Source organism: Chiloscyllium plagiosum, chromosome 15 (assembly GCF_004010195.1).
Source record: "Chiloscyllium plagiosum isolate BGI_BamShark_2017 chromosome 15, ASM401019v2, whole genome shotgun sequence".
Classification (NCBI taxonomy): domain Eukaryota; kingdom Metazoa; phylum Chordata; class Chondrichthyes; order Orectolobiformes; family Hemiscylliidae; genus Chiloscyllium; species Chiloscyllium plagiosum.
In genome coordinates, this window is record NC_057724.1 from 37,489,688 (window position 1) to 37,516,898 (window position 27,211).

The 27,211-nt window shown below is 40.0% G+C and overlaps 2 protein-coding genes across 7 annotated transcripts in view; one reads left to right on the plus strand and one right to left on the minus strand.

Moving 5' to 3' along the window:
* Positions 1-3,292: 3,292 nt before the first annotated feature.
* rbm41 (RNA binding motif protein 41) lies at positions 3,293-26,938 on the minus strand. 2 transcript variants are annotated; one of them, XM_043704726.1, is made up of 7 exons: positions 26,796-26,938; positions 22,748-22,867; positions 20,637-20,829; positions 10,236-10,440; positions 7,821-8,239; positions 5,949-6,096; positions 3,293-4,834 (listed from the first exon to the last, which is right to left on the minus strand). In XM_043704726.1, the coding sequence occupies exons 1-7, from the start codon at positions 26,921-26,923 to the stop codon at positions 4,734-4,736; spliced, it is 1,314 nt and encodes a 437-aa protein (XP_043560661.1). In that variant the 5' UTR covers positions 26,924-26,938; the 3' UTR covers positions 3,293-4,733. The 2 variants fall into 2 exon arrangements, with proteins under 2 accessions (XP_043560661.1, XP_043560662.1); XM_043704727.1 differs by lacking the exon at positions 26,796-26,938 and adding an exon at positions 26,511-26,529.
* Positions 12,561-27,211, plus strand: part of LOC122557241 (cytochrome c oxidase assembly protein COX11, mitochondrial) — a 32,612-nt gene continuing 17,961 nt past the window's right edge. Inside the window, exons 1-3 of one of the 5 annotated variants that reach the window (XM_043704729.1) lie at positions 12,561-15,903; positions 17,229-17,463; positions 26,230-26,480. The gene's annotated coding sequence lies outside the window, so the exon portion shown is untranslated. Of the gene's footprint in view, positions 15,904-17,228; positions 17,464-19,086; positions 19,316-26,229; positions 26,481-26,938; positions 27,054-27,211 lie in introns of those variants that run through there. The other 4 variants (XM_043704728.1, XM_043704730.1, XM_043704731.1 and 1 more) reach the window with 4 other exon arrangements.

The window sequence follows — 27,211 nt, forward strand, 5'->3', positions numbered from 1 at the left end:
TTTCATGACCAAAGGGAGTAAACTGAGTAGATTTGTTTGGGGCATCTCCAACAACAAATAACACAAATGGGATACCTTTTATCCCAATCATTTGGGTTATCCTGACAGTATGCTTTCAACATGGTCTTCATTATCTGATGCCACCTTCCTAAAGCTGGGATTCCAGATGATACGCACTTGATTTAAAGTGCTGTATATGTAAACTATCCATGATCTCCTTAAACAGCCTAGCCATAAGTTTAGACCCTTGGTCCAACTGAATCTGTGGGTAGCCAATACCATGTAAAAGAAAGCTACTAACTCCTCTACCACTCTTTTTGTTTTAATATTCCGTAATGAAATTGCCTCCATAAATCTGGTAGACTCATCAATTACCGCCTGTGGCTTACCTACCATTTGGCATGTACAACACATACAACAAAAGTTAACCACATCCTCGTGTATTCCAGGCTCGTAAAAACATTTTTGTACCCTAGTCTGAGTTTTTCGTACCCCTCGGTGACTGCCTACAGGAAGTTAATGTGCTACCTGTGACACTTCCTGTCTATATGCTACCAGCAACATAATCTGGTGCTCCAGCCCATTTCTCCTTTGCACTAACCTGCTGTGGTCTCCATTTCCTGTCTTAGGATTCTAACTTCCAGATAATAACCCTAAGGAATATTCTCTACCTCCATATATATATGTTAAATATCTTTTATCATCTTGTCTTGCTATTGCAAGACCCTTAGCCTTTCCAGGACCAAACACTTCTGTCTGACCCTGTGCCTGTTCAGGTTTTCCCTAGACAATAAATGTCAAACAGGATGTCTGCTAACTAACCTAAACTCCTTCATATTGGTCTTTAGTTTTTGCTTCGTGCTGTGACCTATGATAGTAGGATCTTATTACTACACATTCTGGGAAAATACCAGGGTAATTTTCTCTTAACTCAGTTTCTTGGTCTTCCATGGGCTTCTCCCCAACAAGGGGTGTCAGTCCCACCCTGGACCCTGCTAAATCGTACCCAAGAACAAACTGAATTCCTAGAACTGACTCTGTCAATCACTCCCACTGTTACATCCCCAGTCTTGAGTTGGTACTCCAATCTGATCTCACATAGGGAAATGCTAAATTTCTGTCCATCTATCCACAAATTATCATACTCTCAGGTAATAGATCAGAAAGAGTGCAAATTTGCTCATCTCTTACTATTAAAGACTGGTTATATCCTGTATCTCTCAAAATTAAACTTGTCCTTCTCCCACTATTCTGACTAAACTTTACCCAGAGGTGAATTCTTTAGTGCCTAATCTCTAAATCCATACCCAGCCCCTGCCTAGGCTGTGCACTCTCTTTGGCTTTTTTGGGGGGAGTTTCCTTTACTACTTTCACTAATGTCACTGGCTTAGCTTCTTTTACCACATTTTTCCACAGTGCCTTTCTTTAGCAACCAGCACTGTGACTTTGTGTCCCACTTTACCACAGTGGAAACACCAGAGCCCTTTCACTGTCTTGGGCTTTTTTTTTGGTAAAAATGTTGTAAACACTTATCTCACCTTCTCCCAACTTCTATCCCTCACAGGACAAAATTCTGGCCGGAAGCTTGTCTTTTGCACCGAGATGTACTCATCTGCTAATTCTACTGTCCTTCTCACTTCCGGAACTTTGTTGCTCCACATGAATTCTTATCTCTGGAAGTGAGTTTGTAAACTCCTCTAGCAGAATAATCTCTCAGAACCTCAGATGCATGCTAAGACCAATCAAAATGATTTGTTTAATCCTTTTAAACTCTATTCAAGTCTGACCTGGTTCTTTGTTTCTGAGCCACTGTCTGTACGTTTCTAGTACCAATTCATTAGCACATAAAATAGCCTGTTTGACCTCTTCACAATCTCTTGGCCCCTCATCTGACCACTGCAAATACCTAACTAGCTCTGCCTACCAGTTTAGTATGAACTAGCAATACCCATAAATCCTCAGACCACTCCCTATGCCTAGCCAATTTCTCAAATGAAAAAGGTTTTGACATCTTAAAATGTGGCTGAGTTCTGACATATTCATGTATATTTTCTCTTTTAATCTCCATCCTACTGAAGTTGTGACTTAACTTGACTTTGCTAAGTTCAAATTCTTTATTGCTCAGCTAAGAACATGCTCTATTTTCCTCTCTCCCTCTATCTTCTAACTCAGTTTTCCTCAATTGTAATTAAGTGTTTCTAACTGTACTGCATTTATCGGTTTCTGACACACCCAAGTGTTTGAGTAATTCCTTTACAAATTCAGCTTTACTTTTGTTCTTGGTTAAATCCAATTCTAACCTCTTTGCTAATTTGGAGCATATGGTCTTTTTTTTCTAAACTTTCTTGGCAAACTTGGAAATCATCTTCAAACTCAAACCTCTAACAATTTTAAGAAACTTCTCACTTAAATTTAAGCAACAAGTCACAGAAATTATGTTGTCTCACCTACGTTTTATTTAAAAATCTAGGACATAACTGGCAATTGTTTAAATTTACTGGGCTTTTTCGTACCCAAAGTCTATTCAAATCTGTCTAAACATGTTCAAAATCACATGTGAAAGCCCCCCAAACTGTTGCAATGGGGTGAACCCCTCTAAATTTAAAACAGAGGCACAGAGAAGCTCACGTCGCGCCATACTGTGTTAAATTTCAAGAGGCAAAGAACTATCCCAGAGGTCACTAATGAAAATTAAAGAAAAAAAAATTGTTAAGTCCAGAAACGTTAGAACAACAGCTATTTACAACTTCTTTACCTTTTACCTCCTACTCTACAATACTGGTCTGATTGAAAATAAAACCCAATCACTATTTAAAAAGAAAAGTTTCAAAACCAGCCAGATGTCGATTCTCCTTTGTAGATTGTTCTCTGGGTTTTCCTGGGTCGTCTGTCATTTGCTGCACAACTTTCCTTTGGACAGGTACCTTTCAGAGAGCAATTTGGCTAGTAGTCTACACTTGGGGTTTTCTTGGCAGTTCTCCCCCTAAATGTTCAAAAGGTCTGGATTTATACTCCAAAACATCAGATCATTTCATTGGTTTGATGATGTCATCAAAACACTAATCAAATTCAATTGGATTTTGGTTCTTGGGCCATAATTTAAACTGATTGGCCAAATTCAAATTTGTTACCATGGCAACCCAGCTGCATGAATGGTTTCACAGTCAAAAGTTACATTTTAAATTCTTTCAGCATTGTGCCAGCTTCTCGTCTCTCAAAAAAAGGTGGAACACACCCTCATAACAAGACAGTCAAAATGTTTAATCATGAAATAACCACAGCAAACAATTTCTTTGAAACTTGGAAAAACATTTTAATCCCAAATAACATTGACATGAATTTTCCTTATCTACAATGTCTACTTAGTTTTAAAGATAAATTCTAGTTAGTCTGTGGACAACACAAAACTCCAAGGAAGTAGGAATTTTAAAATTGGTTTCTTTTGAAACATTTATTTTCACATCCCTTAGCTATTTAAAATCAAAATCCATGAATCATGTGGGAAATCAGCTTATCTCTTTGGATCACTGGCTAGACTGACAAAAGAGAAAGCACATAACTGACAGAACCATTTTTAAGCAGTTCAATTTTTGTTCTCATGGCAGAATGGTGCCTTTCAAATAACTGTCTCAATGCCTGACAAACCTCAACCATTTAAAATCAAGCAATTCCAAATACTGTATTCTAATTCAGTAAGAAAGCTCACATTTGGTTGCAATTCTACTTTCCTGATCTCATTTATGAACACAAACAATTCACAAGAATGCCATGTCAGATATGTACATTTGGGCACAAGTTAATTTAGAGAAACTGAAAATATAAATTGTTAATACTGCTAGTCTTGCACGAGCATGAGATTATAATGCAGGGTAAATAAACCACAATTTATTATGTGAACTAAGATGTGTTAAAATAGCTTTATATTCTTAAACTGCTCCTGTTTTATTCTCCTCCTTTCTTGAAGCAGTGGCTATTGAGTTTTGACTATCAACAGCTACTTGCACCTTGGATTGAAGCCATTTGTAATTTATGAATCTAGAAAGTTATTGTTACTAGATTGTTCAATAGTGGGGAGCCTTAACAGAAATGCTTCATTGCAGGAGACACTGAGTAATGGATAATGAGCCTGAAACAAAATACAATTGGTTCTTGTATAACAGGATAGTTACATTCTCGTGCAATCGTACATAAGGAAATCGCACAATAGGCACCATTTAAACTAATGGGGGCAGAATAGCATTATAGCCAATACAGGTAAGGAAAGTTTGCATTCTGTAAAGAATGGTCTAAATAAATAATTACTTAATAGTCTTCAAGCCAATTCACATCGGAGAAACAAGTGTTATAGCAACATCGGCTAACTTGTTTCCTCATTGTTAGAAAAAGACAATGTAATAGGTTGCAGTACTCTAGATGTAACCTCCACACAGTATTAGGGAATAAACTTGTGTTTTTCCTCATTCAGTTTTACATTACTTGGTGCATTTAACACTGGAAAGCACGACAATGATTTTCTAAAGAAATAAGAGACTGTATGCATTATATACAGATGAGGGTTTTATCCATATACCAATGTAATGAATTTTGGTTCAGAGTTGAAAATGTATCCACTGTAAGTGGCTGGACAGATTAAATTCAGACTTTCCAATATTTCACTGTGCCTATCATCCCAGGGTTTACCAGCCCCATTATGCTGAAACTCCTTTTCATCAGCCTCCTTCTGCAAATACAAGTCAGTGGTCCAATCTGTTCTGTCCGTACTCTATGATTATTGGCTTGCCCAACAGATTGTAGCCATTCACTGTGTTCAATGCTTCTGTTGACATCTCCACACCTAAAAACAATGTAATAAGCAAGAAAAAAAGTAAACAAAACTCTTAAGGATATTTTAACATTTTAAGTACTACACAGAATTTAAAAAATCACTTTACTCAAGTTTTTAAATTTTACAATTCTTTGAATAAAAACAGTGAGTTTTACATGTTCAGTTTGTTCTGCATGCAAATTCTGTCTCCTAAAAGCATAGTGCATATTTAATATGTAGAGCTGTTTTCTAATATTAACATAATTTTCAGGAAGCTAAACACTCAGAAGCAGATGCTAACATTGTTCAAGTGAGATGTAAGAAATTCACTTATGGTTATCTGCAGCTCCCTCCCCACAAATCAATTTTCTTTCCTTTTCTTGAACCATTGTATTCTCATTCAGAATACAGTTCCACACATACATATGTATAAAGCTCAGCTAGTGAATGCCAGCAGGCTACTTGATCATGGAGTAAATCACAACCAAGCCTTATCCAGATCTCCATGTTCATACATATGAATGGTAAGGGTAAGGGTCACTGAGCAATAAGAATTTGGATCTTAAATTTTCCACTCCCAGTCTAGGTGGTATCCAGGTACTGGTCTAATCACAAACCAAAAAATTATGGCTTGGCACTACAAAGGTAAATGTCTTTATGCATTTGATCCATGAGGGAGCTTTACACAAAGTGTTGATTAATGTACCTTCCATTACATATGTTTGAAGAAATGCCTTTATGCACTGAGGCTCACTGACCCCTGACCTCAGATGCCATTCCTTTGTATTTAAAGGCCTCAGAGCAGCAGCCATTTTGGCTAACATATAAAACATTATACTATTTAGAACATAGCTTTTTGTATTGTTACAAACACCTGCTAAACTGCCAACAGCATCTCAAATTATAAAAGATGGATTTATAATTGTAAATGCAACTGACAAGCATGCACTTTTGCTATTAGCTATACTTTTAAATATAAACAATTTGATCTTAGTTTCAAACTCTGGTCACCTGTTATAAATCAATCACCTGTTTTTCACCTTGATTAAGTTACAAAGTTCCAACTAATCTAGTGTCATCCCCCATTGATACTGCTAAAACATTTTTTCTAAAACATCTGTGTTGAGCATACAGTAATACACACTTGGGAAGGTGATGAATGCTTGTCCCTTCATTCGGCCTGTCAATAACCGGAAAATCAGCTGAGGACCATCCTTTTGTTGGAAAGAAACAAATAAGGAAAATAGATCCTCCAGTGTAGCTTTTGGATTAAGGTTCTTCAAGTACAAGACCTAAGAGAAGGAGGGCGGGATGGGTAACTGCAAACTTAAAGCCTGCAACAATGCAGTGTCAAATCTACAAGTGATCAGACTGAATTTTATTGCCACTCCAACAACTTCCTCCATTTGAACTGGAGATTGATCTTAAACATGTACTACTAGCAAAGGCTACAGTTTGGGCTATTTAACTAACTGGACAAAGCATTCATGGCCAATGAAGGCAACAGAAGGGAAGATCCCAATTCTGGAAGATATTGAATGATCTTGTTGGAAGTTAAATTTGTGGATCTTCACTCGTTAGAATTAAACTTAGTGATAATTTATTTCATTTAAGAATCTCAAGAGCCTAATATATAATTTGGATTTCCTTCAATTAGCCCTGTGTCTTTTCAGATATTAGAAATTTACACTTACTCCCCAATCAAGGGATTTCAAGGCTAAGGCTAAAAATGTTCTGGTCAATATGCACTTTGAAATGTTGTGTTCAGTCAGTGGCTAAGGCATAATAAATATGGGCAAGCCATAGAAGCAGTACACAGAAAGACTCCAAGGCTGATCCCCAGAATCACAAGACAATGGCATAAGGACACTAAGTGCAATAAAAGAAAGTAATCCCTTAAAGTCTTGGAATCATTCAAGAATCAGGTTATGTCTTACAGAAGGAACCGATGGAATATATGGAAGTAGTTATAGAAAGTCAAATAATCCCTTTCATCTACTTTGCAATTTGTCATCTCAATTTAAAATCCAAAAGGAGCCTAAAGACAAGCTAAAGCACAATGCATTTCTGCTCATGTGAATCATTCAGCTACTAGATGGATATGAATACTTATCTGTAAGAACTGAGGACGTATGATCTTATCTGAAACGCTGCAGGTCTTTTAATATCACCACATTTGATTAAAGATGATTTTATTCAGACCTACAACCTATAAAATGTACTTGTAAGTGGTATATTTGTTCTGCTCCTTGTCCAAAATGTACCTTAATAGCTTGATTAAATAGGTTGGAAATTCTTCTCCCATGCCCCACCTCAGCCATGGAAATGAATAATCAAGAGAAAAAGTTGATGTGACTGATGAAATATTTTGGACACACTGCACCTTGAGTGTGTGGGACACAAATGCACATGTTTAAAATGGACTTCTTAAAAAAAAGTGTAAAAGATAAATTTAATAATTGGCTCTCGAAGCTGGTTTGTATGATGGGGAAGATGGAGAGTATTCCAAGTATGATAATTGACAGTCCTAACCTTTTCAACCTAACAACAAAATGCAAGACTATAATATACTTGAAGTTTGAATGCCATTCAGGTGAAGAGAATGGTTGATAGAAAAAGTAGAAAATATCACAATCATACAATGGTAAATGTTTTTGCAATCAGAATTAAAAGAATCTTGTTATTTGAAAGAACATTTATCCTGTATCTTCCCAAGCCATGCTTGACATGGAAAATCTTAAAACTTAGATTAGGTCCCTGATGCAAAAAGATTATTGCAAGCAACAACATACCTTCATGAAAATATTTAAGAAGGATGAATACAGCCACAGATTATTTCAGTTGAATCACTGGATATTGGAATTGGTTATGATAGGTTTTGAACAATATTACAGAACATCAATGTAACCTGCCTTACATTTCACTTCCATCCCAGACATTTAGTGAGAGGTGGGCATTTTTATTCCACAGCTATTATGCTCATAATACTTTTCCAACAGTAAACATTTTACCATACCCTGCTTGGTTGTCCAGGATTATAATTTGAAAATCTTGGAATCATTCTGATTTCCTCCACAGAAAGTTTGTTCTTCCAGATCTCTTCTTTGGGGACAGCTTCCACTTGCTGAGTGATTTTCTGAGGACCATGAGTACCAGTGCTGGGTAGGGTTCTGATAGGAACATTCATTGAAAGCCCTTTGGTACTTTGATTTTCATAACGGTCAGTAGCACTGAACTGACTCTGTGGTTGAATATATACACCAGTCATTTCTTTAAAGGTACCTTCGTTACTTGTTGCTGTAGCAAGCATCTCCATAGATGACTCTGGTCTGGTTTTCGGAGTGTCCCTCATTCCGACTGGATCATTTTTAAACTTTAGTAACATCATTTCTAATTGATTTATAGGGTCATTCTGGTCTTTTACGGACTTTTCATCTGAAGTGCAAAAAAAGCAAATTATGTTCAATAAGAAGTAATGACAACAAAAGTAAAATAAAATGTTGTCAAAGAGAACACTTTCATGAGAGCATTTCCTCACTCCAAAACCCCAATTCCCCACCCCAGGCAGTAGCATGCCTCATTTCCTTCAGGCAAGACTATCCTGTGACCAAGATGACATGCAACAGATGTACTAGCCCAAGGAGGATACTCCAACCCTCAATGCAGCTGAAGTCAAAAAGGATCTCAGAATTCAACTACTCTGGGCTTGCAAACAGAATTAGAATGCAATAATACACCATTAGAATCACAGCAATTTTAGATTTGTTTCGTACCACAGCCCATTACTGCACTGTTGATTGACTACATTTCTAATTACTCTGCTACATCCAGATGAAATTGACAGCTGTGAAAGATTAGAAAGACAGTGGAAGTATATTCAATTTGTACATATATACTAACATACATAATTCAAATACTTATCCAGTTTAAAAATAACCAAAATTGAGGATTGAATGAATTTAGAATAATAATTCAAAGCAGAGTAAAAAGAGATGTTCCAAAGTGTGATAAATGTTAGAAACAATCCAAAATATATAAGAGGTCAAAATCCATCTGGATGCTAGCTAGAGTTGGACCACAATAAGAAGTTTTATTTAAATAGTTGAGAATCAACCACATCAGAGCCCATTGAACGGGTAGGGAATCTAGTAGTATTCAGAGATAAAGCATAACAATATTAAGCCAGACGTTAGTGGCAAGCAGAGAAACATTTGAGGTGAGGAAATTGAAGAAAAACACTAGCTGCCTTATTTAGAAACAGCCAACTCCGAAGTTCCTACTATACCATGACAGAGCTTTCTATGCCTAACTATTTTATGTCCTTCACACCACACATCATTCCCTAATCAGGAGTTCAGCCAGTAACCTGTTCCAAGGTCTCCTCAAAGCCATTTTAAAACCAATGTTTAAAATCACAACCATGACAAACTCAAATTTGTTTTCTCTCCTGCTGAGGAACGGCCTCACCTCTGTTGACATCTTCTACAGGATGTCTTAACTTCACAGCCTTCCAATCTCAGTTATTAAAAACAAGCAATCAAATGCTTGAAGCAACAATGTACTACACTATAAGTAGTGGGGCATAAATTTATACCTTCAAATTTCCCAGATGGTGGATATCAAATCTCAATGCTGCTGTCATAAAAGGTGTAACCAGGGAAGTGAAAAAAAACCAGAAATCAGTCTGCCCACCTCCAGTGACAAGTTATGGAGTGACTTTGGCAGAGCACTTGAAGCAGGTCTCCAGGCCGTGCTTGTAGCTGGGGCAGTAGCGTGATGTTGAGGAAATTTCAGGGAACAAAAACTGGAGAAAACAAGAAAATTTACAAACAAAAAGTACAATTAACCAACAGCATTCAGACAATGACTGGCACAAGGTCATACAGTACCATGTTCTCTGTTCACTACTCTGGAATTTGTCAGTTACTTGTCACAAATAGTCTGCAAGGATACAGAACAATAAGTATTACAAAGTCGAATTACAGCAACATATGAATTAATAGAACATATCTTTGTTAATATTTTATTTTCATAAAGCACAGGCTAGGAATCATTCATTTGACCAGAAAAGTGGCTAAAGTCAAAGAATGAGAACAAACGACAGTTTTCTGTCCTCCAAACTGAAGCAAAGGCTTTGATGTCTTTAACTAAAGATGACAATGCCAGATCATAAAGTTTCTATTACTCCAATATGCTGTACCAGTGTAGCAAGACTAGAATTACATAAATGAACTCCAACATGGCAAATTCCACATCACACCCATATCAATTGGAAGTTGGCTATTTCTTTTCAATGAAAAATTATGGCAACTTATACCAGGCTATTCTCCCTGAACAGAAGCTTGGGAACAGGTTGCTTCCTTTCACTTTTGCCTAGGGAATGATTAAGTGAAAAGAAAAAAAATAATCACTTAACAACAAAAATCTACACCTTGGTAATAAAGAGCTTTCAAAAAGGTGTAGCGGTCAGTTCCCTGGAACATTGCATTTTCAATCTCCATCTCCCTCCTATTTAGCTGCTTGCTTCCTGAAAATCTCTGTGGCAATGACATAAGCCGTTGTCGCTCCTCAATTTTCTCTTCAATGGCTCGGAGTCTTTGTTGTACAGCTGCTGGATCTGCTCCAAGCCCTGAGAACTTTAAACACAAACAGAATTGACTTTCAGAATATGGGATTCTGTCACTAATTCTCTACTAAATGCCAGATTTCAGCTTTAATGAAACAAGGGGACGTGTAAAAGAAGTTAAGATACAAGGACAAACAGAATGGAGTTGTATGTACGCACTTTCTAGTAATTCATTAGATATCTGACATCATTCAAGAGTAATGCACTGAAACTTAGGAGAAAGGAGAAACCAATCAAATAATTAAAAACTGGTTAACATAGTGCTTTTAGATGGTTGTAGTGCAAACTGTATTTAACTTAACTGTGACAGCACCACTATGATTACAAAGAACTTCCAACCCCGCTTGTCCCTAATGATTCAAAACAGAAGAAGAATTTTTCATATTCCTTGTCAAAAAATACTTCATTCTGATATTGCTTCCAACTTTCTGAAATTATTCAGTAATTTAAGTTTTATAAGCTGCTCTTTATTTCACCAAGAAATGTCATATTAATTGTGCCCCAATATTATAAGCACAACTTTAAGGGCACCATACGAGAGAGAGAGACATATACCCCAAAACAAAGATCATATTCAAATGCAGTTAACTAGGGGAATCCAAAACTTGGAGAGAGGGCTAAGGTTTAAAAGGAACTGGAGGGCCACAGAGGGCAGCACATACATGGAACAAGTTGCAAGAAGTGGTAAATGCAGGTATTTGGACAGGTATGTGGTAAGAAAGGTTTAGAGGGAAATGGACCAAATGGGGCTAGTTCAGCTTAGAAAACCTGGTTGGAATGGAGGAGTTGGAGGAGGACCCATTTGTGTGCTGTTTGACTTGAATTTGTAGATCCTTCATATTTGAGCGTGATGCCCTGTGTCCACCCTTCTTTAAATTGACATCATAACTAGTCATAAATTATTTATCTTGCATAGTGTAATGGAAAATTATCCATTTACTGTGAAATTTAAAGACAATGCTTGTTTAAATCAATGCTGTGCTGAGTTCTGTAAACGATGCTTTGCAGTTAGCTTATCTCTGTTTGAATGCTTACAGCATTCAACTCGACCTTGCGATAGACAAACTCAGCGAAAGCTGAATAATTGTCATGTCTAGGACTGGGGATGAGAGGATAACAACTTGAGTTTCCCCAGTCTCTGCCCTTGAGAGTGTAATAAGGAACGCTATAAGACAGGCGTCTCTATAAATGTTTAGGTACTCATTGCATTGAGGCATCTGACTTAGTGTAATGAGTCAATCTTGCAAGATTTTTAAAGAAGACCCTTGCTTTGCTCTTGCTAATTATTGAGTCAAGTCGATTTAATTTCTACGACAGTAAACATGGGGGCTCGATCCGGGAGCCCGCGACTGGGTGAGATTCTGAAGACTCCCAGGAGGGGCAGGCGCCAGCGCCTTGAAGGTCTTTCACTTCATCTCGAGCACCGAATTGTCCCTTTTGCGAGAGAGGACTGGGAATCTGTGGATCACCCTAGCGCCAGGGTTTCGAATCAAATAAGGTCAGGGTAAGAGTCGTGGGTTAAGTGATCCTGCATAGAGACTCATTCTAAGAGAATAAATACAACAGGAAACGAGTTCAGTGAACTCTTGCGTGGCATTAGAGTAAAACCCCAAGGGAAGGGGCTTGCTGTCTCAAGAGTGTTTAGGAGACAACTAGGTTAAGAGTGGTTTTAGACTTGGAACCACCACTGGCTGAGTTGGACTCGCCTAAGACATACGGGGTACGTGGTTTCTTGGTTTACGAAAACCAAGGTATTGAGGCGGTTGCGCCCAATGAGAGATGGGACCTCCGGAGGTAAAAGCAAGTCAATGGGAAAAGATAATGGTAGCGAGAGAGAGAGCGCTGAACACTTTTCCAGTTACACTAAAAATGGGCTCCAGCAAGAGCAAACAAAGGGAGAGTCCACACACTACTTGGAATGGCCAACCAAAAATACAATATACATGCTAAATAATTACAACCCAGAGTCTGTGAAGCAGTTAGAATTGTGGATTAAGGAATGTGGTTTTCCGGAGGGAGGAAGTTTTAGTAAAAGGCAGCTGGAAATTGAGGTTGGAGGAGAGAGCGCGCGCGCGCGAGAGAGAGACAGAGAGAGGAAAAGGAAGGACAAAGAGAGAGAGAGGCAACACCAGCACACACGCGGAAAACAACCTAATGAAGCTGTTCAGTGTCCTAAGTCTGTTTCAGATCCTGACCTTGATGACTGCCCTCTGAGACCTGCAGCCCCCCCTACAAGATCCACCTGGTGAAAGTTCCCCGACAGCAGCCACTGGCTCAGGGCCTGCTGGATCACCAATAGCACTTCTTACCCACAACAGATCAAAGCAAGGTGGCCAAGAGAAGTATAACTGGCCAGCCGTAAATGTCCATGCCAGAGTAGCCAACCCGCAAGCAGAAGAGAACGGAGATGTTAATGCTTTTGTTGCAGCGCTGGCAACTGCCTGTAGGGAGGATTCCCAGTGCAAATGGACATGACCAAAATAGCAATGTGTAGACAACAAGTTGATGAGACCGTGTCCCAGTACCTTACGTGCCTCACTGAAGTCCATAATGCTGTATGAGGCACACTTGAGGAACAGCTTCATCAATGGAATGAAGGATGAAATGGCGAAAAAGGTAAAAGATACATTTATTACCTGGGACACAGGAAAGCTGAATTTGATAGAACAACATGCGATCCTTGCTGAAAACTTACTTACCCAAGAGAAGTATAAGCGGAAACTAAAGATAGAACAGCATGCACAAAGCTCAGCTTACTATGATGCAAATGGTCACCCAGCAGTTGGAGGGAGGTGCAGGTCGCGGAAGAGGCGCGGGCAGAGGTAGATCCGGCAAGTGCTTTGTTTGCGGAGCAATAGACCACTGAGCGAGACAGTGCCTGCATAGAAAACCTCAATCGGCCCTAGAGGCTGGACAGCAGGGTGATTGACTGGGGAAGGCTGAGGTGGAGGTGGGCAGCCCACAAGCTACAGGTAAGCCTTTTTCCTTTATGCTTGGCAACGAAGACTCGCTTATGCTAATCTCTTCTACTAACCGTATGGACACGGAGACATGTCACACCGCTACACTGAGCGCTGAGATTGTGAAGTGTGGACAGTATGTCCAATATCACAATGAGGTGTATAAGTCAATGCCCCACCTCTATGTTATATGTGGAAGGTACATCAGTTACCTTTTTGGTAGATACAGGGGCAACATATTCAGTCCTTAAATTAAGCCAGTTTAGACAATCGACACAAATAAAGATAAGTGAAAGGTTCCTGAACACAATGGGTGCATCAGGAGTCGTGGTGGGGCAGAGATTTTCCATACCCCTATTGTGCAAAACTACTAAACGGGGAAACATTCCAATTCTCCTTCTTGTTAGCGGAATTTTGTCCTTTAAATCTGATGGCTAGGGATCTCAGTGAGACTGGGGCTGGACTTGCTCAGTATTCCAACGGGCTTGCAGTTAATTCAAAGGGAAGATTTACCAGTGCAGACTGTAAAATATGACCCATGACCCCCGATGCATGTCTATGAGTGGCGATTAGGCCAGAGAGCGATAAGTGCAGTTAACGATTCACTCACCCTGGAAGCAAGCAACCATGTTAATCCTATTAACATCAATTTTCTTGCTGGAGATATGTTGCACTGCACAGTGCACATATATGGTTTGTCAGGGCCGTCACGGTGTGTGAAGGATTGGTTAAACCAGATCAGTTGTTATTGTGCGAATTTTATTGGAGTGATCACAGATGTGCAGTCAGTGTGAACTTATCTAAAGGTATCTGTAACAGCAAACATTCTATATTTTTGATGTGGAAGGCTCCGCTCCTCACGTGTAAGTGGCAAAGGCGACTGGTGACAGGTGGCAGGATTTAGGACCAAAGGCACAAAGAACGAAAGGTTGGGTCTTCAGGGACGATGTGGGTGTCTGGTTCAATGCAGATATGCGAACATATAAAAAGAAACTAAATTGGCTAACTCAGGCAAATAGGACAGTCCAGGTGATCCCCGCGAGCCCTGAAAAGCCTAGGGGGATAGCCTGGCGTTTCCCAAAGATAGAAGTCTCAGACCCAAGATTAGAAATGGTCCCTACTGAATTGTGGGCAAAGGGCAAACATGATGTGGGGCTCATACGGGGCTCGAGCCCATAAGGATAACCCCGAAGTCTGAGTATCGACCTTGTAGAGCACAATACCCGTTAAAACCAGTGGCTATAAAAGGAATTACTCCAGTCTTTGAATCCCTCCTAAAGGCTGGAGTGATAATCCCCTGTGAAAACTCAACAGTGAGAACCCCCATATTTCCTGTCAAAAGGCAAACATTCGCGGTGAACCGGAGGAATGGAGATTTATCCAAAGACCCGCAGGCAGTCAATAGCGCTGTTGTCCCGTGCGCCCCAAATGTTCCTAACTCCTATACTATATCCAAACAAGGGAAAGCTATTGGTCAAGACAGAGTTCAAGCAATCCAGCAAATTCCAAAGCCTCACATGAATAAACAATTATTATCCTTTTTGGGCATATGCTCCTACTGTAGAATGTTTATTCCACTTTATACAACACTTGAGGCGCCCCTAAGTGACATAGCCCATGGCAAAGGTTTACAGAACCAGAGTCCGTTGCAGTGGACCGCAGAGACAGAGTGCCTTTGTTGAATTAAAAAAGGCGCTCCAACCTACACCTATGCTGGGGATTCCGAATGCAAACAAGCCTTTTGTACAAAAGGTAGATGAGAAGCGTGGCTGCATGACATCTGTGCTATTGCAGGATCATGGGGAAAGATGGAGGCCAGTATTTTTCAGCTAAACTAGACCCTGTAGCGACAGGATTGCCTAAATGCCTGCGCGCCATGGCTGCAGCTGAAAAGGCTGTTGTAGCGTCCAGGGATATAGTTGGCTACGGTGAATTAACCCTACTGGTCCCACGTGTGCGGTCCTTACTGCTGTCCAAGCAAAGGACCGCACACATGTCAGCAGCATGTTGGGTCAGATATAATACTGTGTTATTGGAGATGCCTAACATTACAATAAAGCGATGCAACGTCCTTAACCCTGCCAGCCTTCTCCCCACAGAAGGAGACGGAGACCCACATGATTGTGTCGCTGTAAATAATGAAATTTGTAGCCCCAGACCAGATTTGCAAGATTCACCACTTCAGAATCCAGATATGGAGTTTTTGTGGACGGGTCAGCATTCAGGAGCAAGGAGAGGCCAGAGTTGTGTTGGGTATGCTGTCGTGACTATCTATGAGATAACCAAAGCGGGATCACTCCCTTCTCATCTAGCAGTGCAAGCAGCAGAGCTGATTGGCTGAGGGAAAGACAGTGAATATTGACAACGAAAGCAGATATGCATTCTGGGTCGTACATGGTTTTGGAACCCTATGGAAACACAGGGGCTTCTTGACCCCCACCGGAAAGCCCATCACACACCGTGGCCTGATTTCTGACCTCCTGGAAGCGGTCCTGTTGCCTAAGTCAATCGCTGTAAGTGTGAAGCCCACACAAAAAAAAAATGATTTTATTTCTCAAGGCAATGCAAAGGCAGACTCAGCAGCAAAAACAGCAGCCAATAGTGAGCAGATTGACATGTGTATGACAAAAATTTGTACCCCAACAGCAGACATACAGGAGTTACAGTCACAGGCCACACCAGAAGAAAAGCGTGAGTGGACGAACGCAGAATGCAGTGTGCGAGGGGACGAGTATGGTGTGGTCCCAATGGTAAACCCTGTCTACCCACAATCATTATTTCCATTCTATGCCAAACTGACACATGGTAAGGACCACACGACAGTATTTCGGCACACTGGTACACTAAGGGATTTACTCATTACTCCCAGAAATAGTGAGCGGTGTGTTATCTGTGCCCCTAATAATTAGATTAGATTACTTACAGTGTGGAAACAGGCCCTTCGGCCCAACAAGTCCACACCGCCCCGCCGAAGCGCAACCCACCCATACATTTACCCCTTACCTAACACTACGGACAATTTAGCATGGCCAATTCACCTGACCTGCACATCTTTGGACTGTGGGAGGAAACCGGAGCACCCGGAGGAAACCCACGCAGACACGGGGAGAACGTGCAAAATCCACACAGTCAGTCGCCTGAGGCGGGAATTGAACCCGGGTCTCTGGTGCTGTGAGGCAGCGGTGCTAACCACTGTGCCACCGTGCCATCCCCATGTGGGATAGGGAATACAGATGAGTCAAGCAGCACACCCCCAACCCCAAAAACCTTTTGAACATTTACAGATGGATTTCATTGAACTAACGCCCAGTGAAGGGAAAAGGTATTATCTGGTAATAGTTGATATGTTTTCTAAATGGGTGGAAGCATTCCCCACGTCTAAACAGGATGCCAGTGCAGTAGCCAAAGCTTTGCGAACTGAGATAATTCAGAGATGTGGGCATCCCTGAAAGGCTTAGTAGTGACAATGGGACAGCATTTGTCAATAATGCCTTACAGCAGATCAGTGATTACTTGGGAATAAACATGAGACAACACTGTGTCTATCACCCAGCGAGTGGTGGGGCAGTGGAAAGAGAAAATGCTACCCTAAAAAATAAATTGAGAAAATGTTGAGGAACTAGGGGTTACTTGGACAAAGGCACTTCCGATTGTGCTAACGTATATGAGATCTTGGAGGAGAGGAAGAACTAATCTTAGCCCGTTTGAGATTTTGTTTGGTAGGTCGCCCAATACAGGAATTGGCCCAAGACCTAAGGTAAGACAGATAACAAGCCACTGTGATGATGAGATGTTGTGTTACTGTATAAAACTCTCTACACTTTTATCTCAAATACAGAATCAAGTGAAAGCAGCACTACCCCAACCAGCAGGAGGGAAGCTGCACGATCTAGAGCCGGGAGACTGGATAGTGGTGAAAGACTTCAGGAGGCAAAACTAGAAGGCGAAGAGGCGACTTGGACCGTTTCAAGTGCTCCTTGCAACACAGACAGCAGGAAGAGCCACGTGCATACACGCCAGCCATTGGAAGCATGTAGCTGAGCCTGAGGAGACATCGGACAGCACCGGAGCCAGTTAAGTGCAAGTACTGATTAGAAGCTTCATACGAATATGGGGCTGCCCCAGCTCACACTTTTAGCAAGCACCCTGGTAGGACTATTTGTAAGGGCAGGGGCACTGCGGAGACCCCACTCTACCATGGCTTTGACGAGTGTGACATGTGAACATGGGTTGTGTACAGGGCACACCAGAGCAAGTGACGGTACCACCACAAAGCTGTGTTTTGGGTAGGTGATATCTGAGGAAAGGCCTGGTGTTTCCTAAACATTTTCTGATGTATAGCTATTCTGGCTCTTTTTTTTGTTGTTGCTGTAGTTGTCCTTGTTATCGTAAAAGGACAAAAAGGGGGAAAATGTAATGGAAAATTATCCATTTACTATGAAATTTAAAGACAATGCTTGTTTAAATCAATGCTGTGTTGAGCTTTGTAAACAATACTTTGATGAAGGTTTGCAGTTAGCTTATCTCTGTTTGAATTCTGTAATCATTCAACTCGACCTTGCGATAGACGAACTCAGCGAAAGCTGAATAACTGTTATGTCTAGGACTGGGGATGAGAGGATAACAACTTGAGTTTCCCCAGTCTCTGCCCTTGAGAGTGTGATAAGGAACGCTATAAAACAGGCGACTCTGTAAATGTTTAGGTACTCATTGCATTGAGGCATCTGACTTAGTGTAATGAATAAATCTTGCAAGATTTTTAAAGAAGACCCCTGCTTTGCTCTTGCTAATTATTGAGTCAAGTCGATTTAATTTCTATGACACAGTCATGTTAAGTCTATGCCTATTCCAGTATTTGCTTAATCTTTTCTCATTCACTCACAGGACAAGGGCACCCCTGGCTAGGTAAGCATTTATTGCCCGTCTGGATCACCTGTAGGTCAGACCAGTTTCCTTAAAAAATAATAGTGAGCCAGATGGATTTTTCCAACAGTCGACAATGGATTCATGGTCATCATTCGACTCTTAATTTTAGATTTTATATGAATTTAAAATTTCCTATCTACTGTGACAAGAATCAAACCTAGGTCCCAGTGATAATATCACTAGGCTGTTGTCTCCCCATTTTCCAATTGCATTTAGAGCAATACAAGGCCCAGACCTTCTCCTTAAATCAACTACATGTCAGATTCCAACTTCTCCCGTCCAGTAAATCTACAAATTGCAAATCTAGTGCTCAACTGGTTATCTCCTTTCCATATGTATCCAGCTCCCAACTATGAACTGGGGTTCAAAGGTTGGTACTTGGACAACTGCTTATCTTGCTCTACACTAATTACCTAAGCTTAGATATATTGGGTACAATTTCAAGATATGCAAATAAATAAACAAACTTAGTTTTGTGAATGAACTGTGATAAGGATAACAAGAAATTTCGAACAGTCATTGGTGGAATGGACAAACATGTGGCAGACAAAATCTAACAATGTGGAATGTTTCATATTACCAGGAAAAACAAAGGCTGTGTTTTTTTTTAAAAAAAGGATACTTTTGCACTTCTTTAGAACTATATCTGAAGGTGCATGTGCACAAATCACTGAGTGTGCAGGACAGATTGAGAAATTGTTAATCAGTCACATAAAATCCTGGACTTTATAAACAGACACAGAATACATTGCTTCACCTGTATTTTTCAGTGGAAGTTGGTCAGAGTCTCAAGTGCAAGATGAACTGCAGTAACTCACCAAGGTTCCTTCTACAGCACCTGCAAACTCTACTTACTGGGAAGACAAGGACATCACACATATGGGAAAATCACCACCTGCCAATTCCCCTTTCATCATGTACCATCCTAATTTGGAATTCTCTCACCGTCTCTTCGGTGTTTCTGGGTCAAAATCCTCGAGCAAGCCAACAGCATTGTGGGTGGGTACCTTCAAGTGGACTGCAGTGATTCAAAAAGGTAGCTCACTTCAAGGGCAATTAAGGATGAACAACTAAATGCCGGCCACTGCTCACATCTCATGATGAGATAAAATGTGGTAACCTTTACAAAACACCAGTCCAGCCACAATTGGAGGATGAATTTTGGGCACCAAACATTTGGAAGGATATGTCAGCATTAGCAAGGGTGCAGAAAAGATTTGAGCATGAGCACCAATAGAAGAAGCTGGAAAAAATCTGCAAACCCATTATCACAAAGCTTTACTTGAGGGTTGGTGGACCATCAAAAGGCTTTCCTAGTGCTGGTGGTACTCTTTATGTTGCAAGTACAACATCTAGTCCAGCAATGGAAGAGATTGATCAAATACACAACATGTCTATTGGTCACTAGTCCTTGACTGAGATCAGCTCATAAGTGAACTTGAACTATCTTGTGAACTCGGAATTAGAGTGGTGCTGGAAAAGCACAGCAGGTCAGGCAGCATCCGAGGAGCAGGGACATTGGTGTTTCGGACAAAAACCCTACATAAGGAATGGGCTTTTGCCCGAAATGTCAATTTCACTGCTCCTCGGATGCTGCCTGACATGCTGTGCTTTTCCAGCACCACTCTAATCTCCAGAATCTGCAGTGCTGACTTTCGCCTATCTTGTGAACTGTTCTAAACACTGAAAGAACTGACTTTTTGTTAAGCACCAAAGTTTGGATGAAACTGAACATCAACCTAATACTTGTCAGTCTTAATAAAACCGATAACCAGAAAGAAGTTTAAAAAGAATGATTCCACAGATTAGGGATTTAATTAAAAGACTGGAGAATCCCAGATCTGTTCTCTCACTTTTTTTTTTAAAAGGGGATAGTGGAGGAGACTGAATAAATTGCTCGCAGAGGATTAGCACAGACAAAATGGGCGGAGTGGTCTCTTGTGCTGTAACCATTCTAAAAAGTTAAAAAAAAATCTTAGGGACTGTCTCAAGACCCACACTAGAATAGAACAAGTGACATTTCAAAAGCTTGCTTATTCTTTCCAGATTTGAAGTAATAATGAATAATTCTCAAATTTTTTCTTTGCTTCAGAGATGCATTCATATAACTAAATTTAAATAGAGAAATCTGTACAACATTACAAGTACAAATGTTTCACACAGTGATAATGAATTTCTCAGGTTGTTGGTACAAAATCAGAATGAACCCTTTTAAATAGTCTAATACCTCACATGAACATGATACCTTCGTGGATACAAACCTTGCACATTGTTACTTATCCTGATGCAAGTTTACAAAAGCTTTCCAATTATACCATACCTTAACGAGAGATTCCCTGTCTTGCCAGAGTTGGATTTCCCGGTCAGTTAGTCCAAGTTCTCTCAGGGCAGCAACCTCCCCTTCTCCATCTTGCAGAGTCTGAAACTGCGACAGACTCAGCACTCCTGCTGCCTGCTCCCCAAATGGCTTGTATAAAGAACTTGGGGCAAAGCATTTTTTCTTAGCAATGCATCTATCAAAACAAAAAAAAACCTTAAAATTAGGAAAAGCAGCAAGAGGTCAACAAATGGTAAAGCAACAAAGAACTAATTAATGATTACAGTTATAAGTCAAAAATTTATTTTAAAAAACACATTTTTACTTATCCAAGGCTTGGATTTCTCGTGAGAGCAATGTTGGTACTTGTGAAATAATCCTCATGAAGATTGACAAGAGTTCATTCTTGTTCCTGAGCTAAAAGTTGATTCAACTAAATCAAAACCAATGTCAATAAAATTGAAAGCTGTTGTTGAAAGGTTCTGATCACAAAACCTTTATTGGTGGTGGGTGTTCCATTAACTCCATGGAAGGATCATAGGATTTCAGGTTAAGATTTTTATTGTAACAAACAAGCTAACAGCAAAATTGTTCTAATAGTATTCAGCTGCAAACTTTAAATTTTTACTATTCACCTTTTAAAAATGACTAAAATCCCTGTCACTGTTATACTTTGATTTGTTCCTTAAGTAGCACAGTTGAAACATTTTCTTAGCTCACAACGGTATGCTCGTTTTCTAGCTAAGCTCCAATCCCCAAACCAACTTTCATCAAGAGTCTTACCCTGGACATTCCTCCTTCTAACTAAAGCTAGGTACTGCTTATATTACATTAGAACTTTCCGGTCTCATTTAAATCCTTTCAAATCTGATCTCTTCAATACAAGCGTTTTGCATGTTAGACAATAGAAATTGGCTGCAACAAACCCTCTGCTCTTTCCTAGATTTTTGTAGACTGATTGCGTCGGAGGGGTTCAGGACCATCTTAGGAAAACCTGCATCGGATCCTACAACAGCTTCCAATGGTTCTTATCTTCCTACAGCCCATCTCCATGGCAACATGAATCATATGGGCATCTTGTTCAAGTGTAAACACTTATTCAGCTGTTTGCTGCAAAATGACTGGTTTGATTAGCTATTGTTTAGATCACTGAACTCATTTCAACTTGAAATTACTACACCAGTTTATAAAACTTAGCATTCTGAAAACCTCCTTGTGAAACTAGGAGCCAACAAAATACCCACAGCTAGTACAAATGACCTTACCACATTTTACACTTTCTTCCCAATAATAACCTAAGCCTCTCCTTAAATCTTTGGCAACAAAGTGACCCATGTTTCTTGTCAGGCAGGATTCATAAATCATACAATCCCTTCATTCTCCCATTTTACCCTAAAGCAAAGATACACTAACAAAACAAACTTTCCATTTGTAACCATCTTGTTGCACTTGTATGCAAGTTTAAATGATCAATTATTTCACAATCTTAAAAAGTAACATTGTCAGCTGCTTTTGCCCATGCTACAGGAAATGGCATACATTTTTGTAGTGTCATCTAGAATAGAGGATTTTCCTGTAGGCTTAATTTGGTAATCAACTAACCCTCCAGATAAAAAAAAATCATTTGTTTGACAGTACAGGTTGAGAAAGCTGCCATAATGCTCTGTTTCCAAATGCATAATTACCATGTTAATGAAGATTCCATCATTTAAACCTTTGAAAAAAAGACTTCAACAACACAAATTTAAAATGATCTGACTGGGTCTTTATTTGAAATCTCATTTTAAATTGGGATATACTTATGCAACCTGGAAGAAACTGAAAAACAAACAAGGTAAGACTTTAAAAACCTGTGGAAATAAAAAAAATTCAGAACTGGGAGTACTAAGTAAAAACAGAAAATGCTAGAAATGCACAGAACATAAATCAGCATAAAGGGATTCCAAAAGAAACATTCTATGTTCTCTCCAAATGCTGATAGACCTGAGTTTTCCAGCTTTCTCTATGTTATAATTTTGAAAGTACTACAATGCATTAAGATGTACACAAACATTAATTTCTTCCTTGGTTCTATTCATTCGAAAGCATCATTGAGGAAATGTTAGTATACTCACTCTTCAAGTGTTACTGTTGTGTCTAACTGGTGCTTCAAGAGATTTTGCAACTGCCTTTCTCCTTCTGTTTCCAGCTCCTCTGGCTCAACATCCTCATCACCACAAATACGACTACTAACCCTAAATTTTAAAAAGGAAAAAAGAGATATAACTGCTCACATTACATGAGGATTAAAATGCAAAAAAGGTCACGAATATTTTGTAATTTGACATTGCGATGCTCATTGGCTCACCAAAATAGTGAGGTCCTTATTTCAGCTGTTATCAGGACCTCAGTTAAAAGCCACATCTATACTTCTAACAATAAAAAAAGCAAATGGCTTAAATTTCCTTCATTTCTATCAATATTTTCAGGGTACAATATGCATGTATTTCACTAACAGTTAAGAGATGCTAAACATTCACACTTTAATCTGTAACACAGGCATTAATCAATCTGATTTTTCTGCTTAGCAGTTCTCACGTTGATATTTTGAATCAAGTGAATAAGATCAATTGTATTTTTGAGCTAATATCCAAAGATTACATTCTGTCAGGAGTTCTGAATTAAGTTTTAATACTATTACTTGTCAGAGTTCTTTGCCAAAGATAAGTGACTAATGGCATCACAACAGGGGCAGCAAGGTGACAGGTCCCAAATCCACAAGTAGAACAGAGATCGATTGCTACGCTATTGGTAGAAATCTAATCCAGACTTAGCCAGCACCATCCCCTCCCTGCCTTTCAGAGAAGTCCACATCTACATTGGAACCCGATGCTATGGATAATTGTGGTACAGGCTTCAATTTCTTTCCATCACATGGCTGACTAAAACCTCTCCCGCTCTTGCCTTCAGCCATTGGCATATTATTTTCATAAGTTCATTGGTATAGGTGCAGAATTAGGTCTTTTAGCCCATCGAGTCTGCTCTGCCATTCAATCGTAGCTGATGTGCTCCTCACCCCCATTTTCCTGCCTTCTCGCCATATCCCTTCAACCCATTGCCAATTAAAAATCTAACTCTTAAATCTACTCTGTCCCAGCATCCACTGCATTTTGGGGTAGCAAATTCCACAGATTCACAATCCTTTGGGAGAAGGAGTGGGCAGCACGGTGGCACAGTGGTTAGCACTGCCTCACAGCGCCAGAGACCCAGGTTCAATTCCCAACTGTGTGTGGAGTTTGCATTTTCTCCCAGTGTGCGTGTGGGTTTCCTCCAGGTACGCCGGTTTCCTCCCACAGTCCAAAAATTTGCAGGTTAGGTGAATTGGCCATGCTAAATTGCCCGTAGGTGTTCGGTGAAGGGGTAAACATAGGGGAATGGGTCTAGGTGGGTTGCTCTTCGGAGGGTCAGTGTGGACTTGTTAAGCTGAAGGGCCTGCTTCCATACTATAAATAATCTACAAAAAAAAAGTAGTTTTTCCTCAATTCTGTTTTAAATTTGCTACCCCTTGTCCTAAGACTATGACCTCTCATCCTCGAATGCCCCATAACAGGAAGCATCCACTCCACATCTATATTATCCAAAGCTTTTATCACATTGAATACCTCACTTTGATCTCCCTTCATTCTTCTAAATTCCAGTAAGTATAGACCTAAACTGTTCAATCTCTCTTTGTACAACAGACTTCTCATAGGTAAAAACGACTGCAGATTTTGAAAACCAGAGTCTAGATTAGAGTAGTGCTGGAAAAGCATAGCGGTTCAGGCAGCATCCGAGAAGCAGTAAAATCGACATTTCGGGCAAAAGCCCTTCATCAGGAATACAGGAGGTTTGGTGCTGGCACATTGCTGCGAGCGTGGAGCGTAGGATCTTGAAGGAGAACTGTTGCTGGTGTTTTTGAATCTGTAGTCTGTTCTGTTTGTCCTGTTCGGTTCCGAACTCCGCTGGTTTAAAGATGGTCCAGAGTCCGTGTGGGATGAGTTGGTTACGGAGGCAGGCACTGAGGAAGCAAATGTGGCTGTGGTAGCAAGTTTGTTTCAGGACATGGTTGAAGAGCTTCAGGGCAGAGGAAATGACTTGGGAGTTGCAGTGGGAGAGGGACTCCGAGATTCTTGTAGAGAGAGGAGGAAAACTTCAAGGCAGGCATCCTTGCAAGAGAATTCGCAGTAGGGTTAAAATCAACTAGGTAAAAACAATGACTGCAGATGCTGGAAACCAGAGTCTAGATTAGAATGGTGCTGGAAAAACACAGCAGTTTAGGCAGCATCAGAGGAGCAGTAAAATCGACATATCGGGCAAAAGCCCTTCATCGGGAAGAATCAGGAAGAACTAAAAAGTGTCTCAACCTGGTGAAGCTACAACACAGGATTACTTTTATTACAATTTAAAAAGATATTACTGCAGAGATAAGACTGCAACAAAGGTTCAGCAGACTCATTCCTGAGATAGGCAGACTATCCAATAGAGTGAGACTGGAAAAACGGGACATACATTCTCTACAGTTCTGAAGAAAAAGAGGCAATTTCATTAAAACTCTCAAAATATTTGAATAGTAAGACAGGATAGATACAAGACAGACATTTCCCCTGGTTTTGACACCACTAAAGGAATTAGGAAAAGCTATTTTACAAGATGGATCCTTTTAATAAATCTAGCAGAACTATTTTCCTAACTGCATTAGTAATTTGTCTTTTTGTAGTGATGTATTAATCTAGCTCTGGTCACAAATAATCAATTATTTATCATTCGCTCCTTTCAAAGACAGCAATGCATGTTATTTCATTCTTAATCAAAAATGCAAGCTATTAGAAACAGAACATTTTGCTAAGTGAATTCCATCTTCAGCAAATAACCACACACTACACTCAGCAGGAATCACTCTAGAGATCAGAAATGGATCTTTCTTTAATTTACTCATTGAATTTGGGCATTGCTGGCATTGACAGGTATTTATTGCCTGTCCTTATCCACCCTTGAAATTCAAACTCCACTGTCTGCTCTGGTGGGATTCAAATCAGTGTCCCCACCACATTAGCCGAGTTTCTGGATTAATAGTCTATTGCCTCCCCTCACTGAAGTTCATTTTAGCACTCCCATCACCAAGTAATATGCGTAGTTAATAGTCCCAGGTTTGACTCCAACTTGAGCTATTATAAACGTTACTCACTAAATGAATAGGGTCTACAGTAGTTACACTTTACCTTCACTTTTAAAACAAAGACATTAATACTCTTTACACTTTCAAAGATGAGTGCTCTGCCCAAAGACAGAAGGTTCATGATGTGTTGATGCTTCATTTTGCGTAAATTTTCTGAGCGATTTTTCTCAGTAATGGTTTAACCATGGTCTTCCTTCAAGGAGCACGACCAAGGAAGGCAGGGCCCAAATTCACTTTAAAAGAAAACTGGCTCAGAATAACATCAACTAACCAGCCCCCTTCTTTTCATTTCGTGAGGCTTAAAAATACAACCGCATTTAACTCACAATCCCATCTTCCTTTACACTTGACAAACATTAGCACAATAGATACCCAACCACATTCCCTTATCTTATTTTCCAGGTGCTAGAAACAAGGGGGATTAACTATTTTAAGACGACTAATCTGGAAAATTTTTGGAACAGAATTATCGAGGTCGGTTGAAAACAAAGCAGTTTTGATAATAAAACTGCACAATAGCGTTATAAAAACTTAACTCAGCGTGACCGTGAATTGACAAACCTTGAAGTTTAAATAAAATATAACAGATTGCAAATGGCGATACACGACATCAGAATTCGCCCGAGAAAAACAAAAGAAAGCAACGCCCTAGGGTAAGGTATTTTTCTACGTTCGATACATACATAGGTTAACATTAAACGAAAAGTTTCATTTTATATTTTCAAAAGCGTGAGATGCCACTGTTAATGATGGCGTTACTCTCTGTTTTCCATTATGGCTACTTTCAAGGCAGCCATCTCCCTCTGTTCCTCGACCACTTCCAACAATTAAAGCAACCTTTATCAGGCGGGAACGGAATTAATAACCAAGTTTTGATCGCCCAAAAATTCCGATCGCATCCCATTACCAATAAGCCTGTAATGTATAAGACCCAGTGATACTGTGATTGCTTATTGTCCCTCACTTACCTGCGCATCTTCTCTGGAATCTTTCTCACCCACACAATGGCACACAGATCCACGCATGCGCCGGTTATCGCAAGCCCCCATGAGAATTGTAGTCCCATTAGCCGCCTGAGTGCACGTGATCTGCACATGCGCGGCGACCGATTGGCATTCTGGGTAATGTAGTATCACCAGCGGCTGTTCCGGAAGCTGATGTACAGTTATAAAGATTTTGCTTTGTGTGAACTTCGACTGTCAGAACAGGGTATTTGTTTTTATTCTGTATGTACTTCTCATTGAGTCATACGTTCAGTCTGCAAAGCTGTGGCCTTTTAATAGTTAGGCAGAGGTAGTGGGCGTGTAACGTTTTTGTGTGTCTCTGGGCCTGGGCCTTAGATCAAGCTCCTCAACCTGAGTGATGAGGAAGAGCTGTGAGATTG

Excerpts from the sequence above, each read along its gene's own strand:
- rbm41 (XM_043704726.1), bottom strand. The coding sequence starts at position 26,923 with ATGTGCAGATCACGTGCACTCAGGCGGCTAATGGGACTACAATTCTCA. Across the intron at positions 20,830-22,747 it reads ACAACAGTAACACTTGAAGA|ATGCATTGCTAAGAAAAAAT; the intron begins GTGAGTATACTA and ends TTGTTTTGATAG. Across the intron at positions 8,240-10,235 it reads GAAAGCTCTTTATTACCAAG|ATGAAAAGTCCGTAAAAGAC; the intron begins GTGTAGATTTTT and ends TTTGCACTTCAG.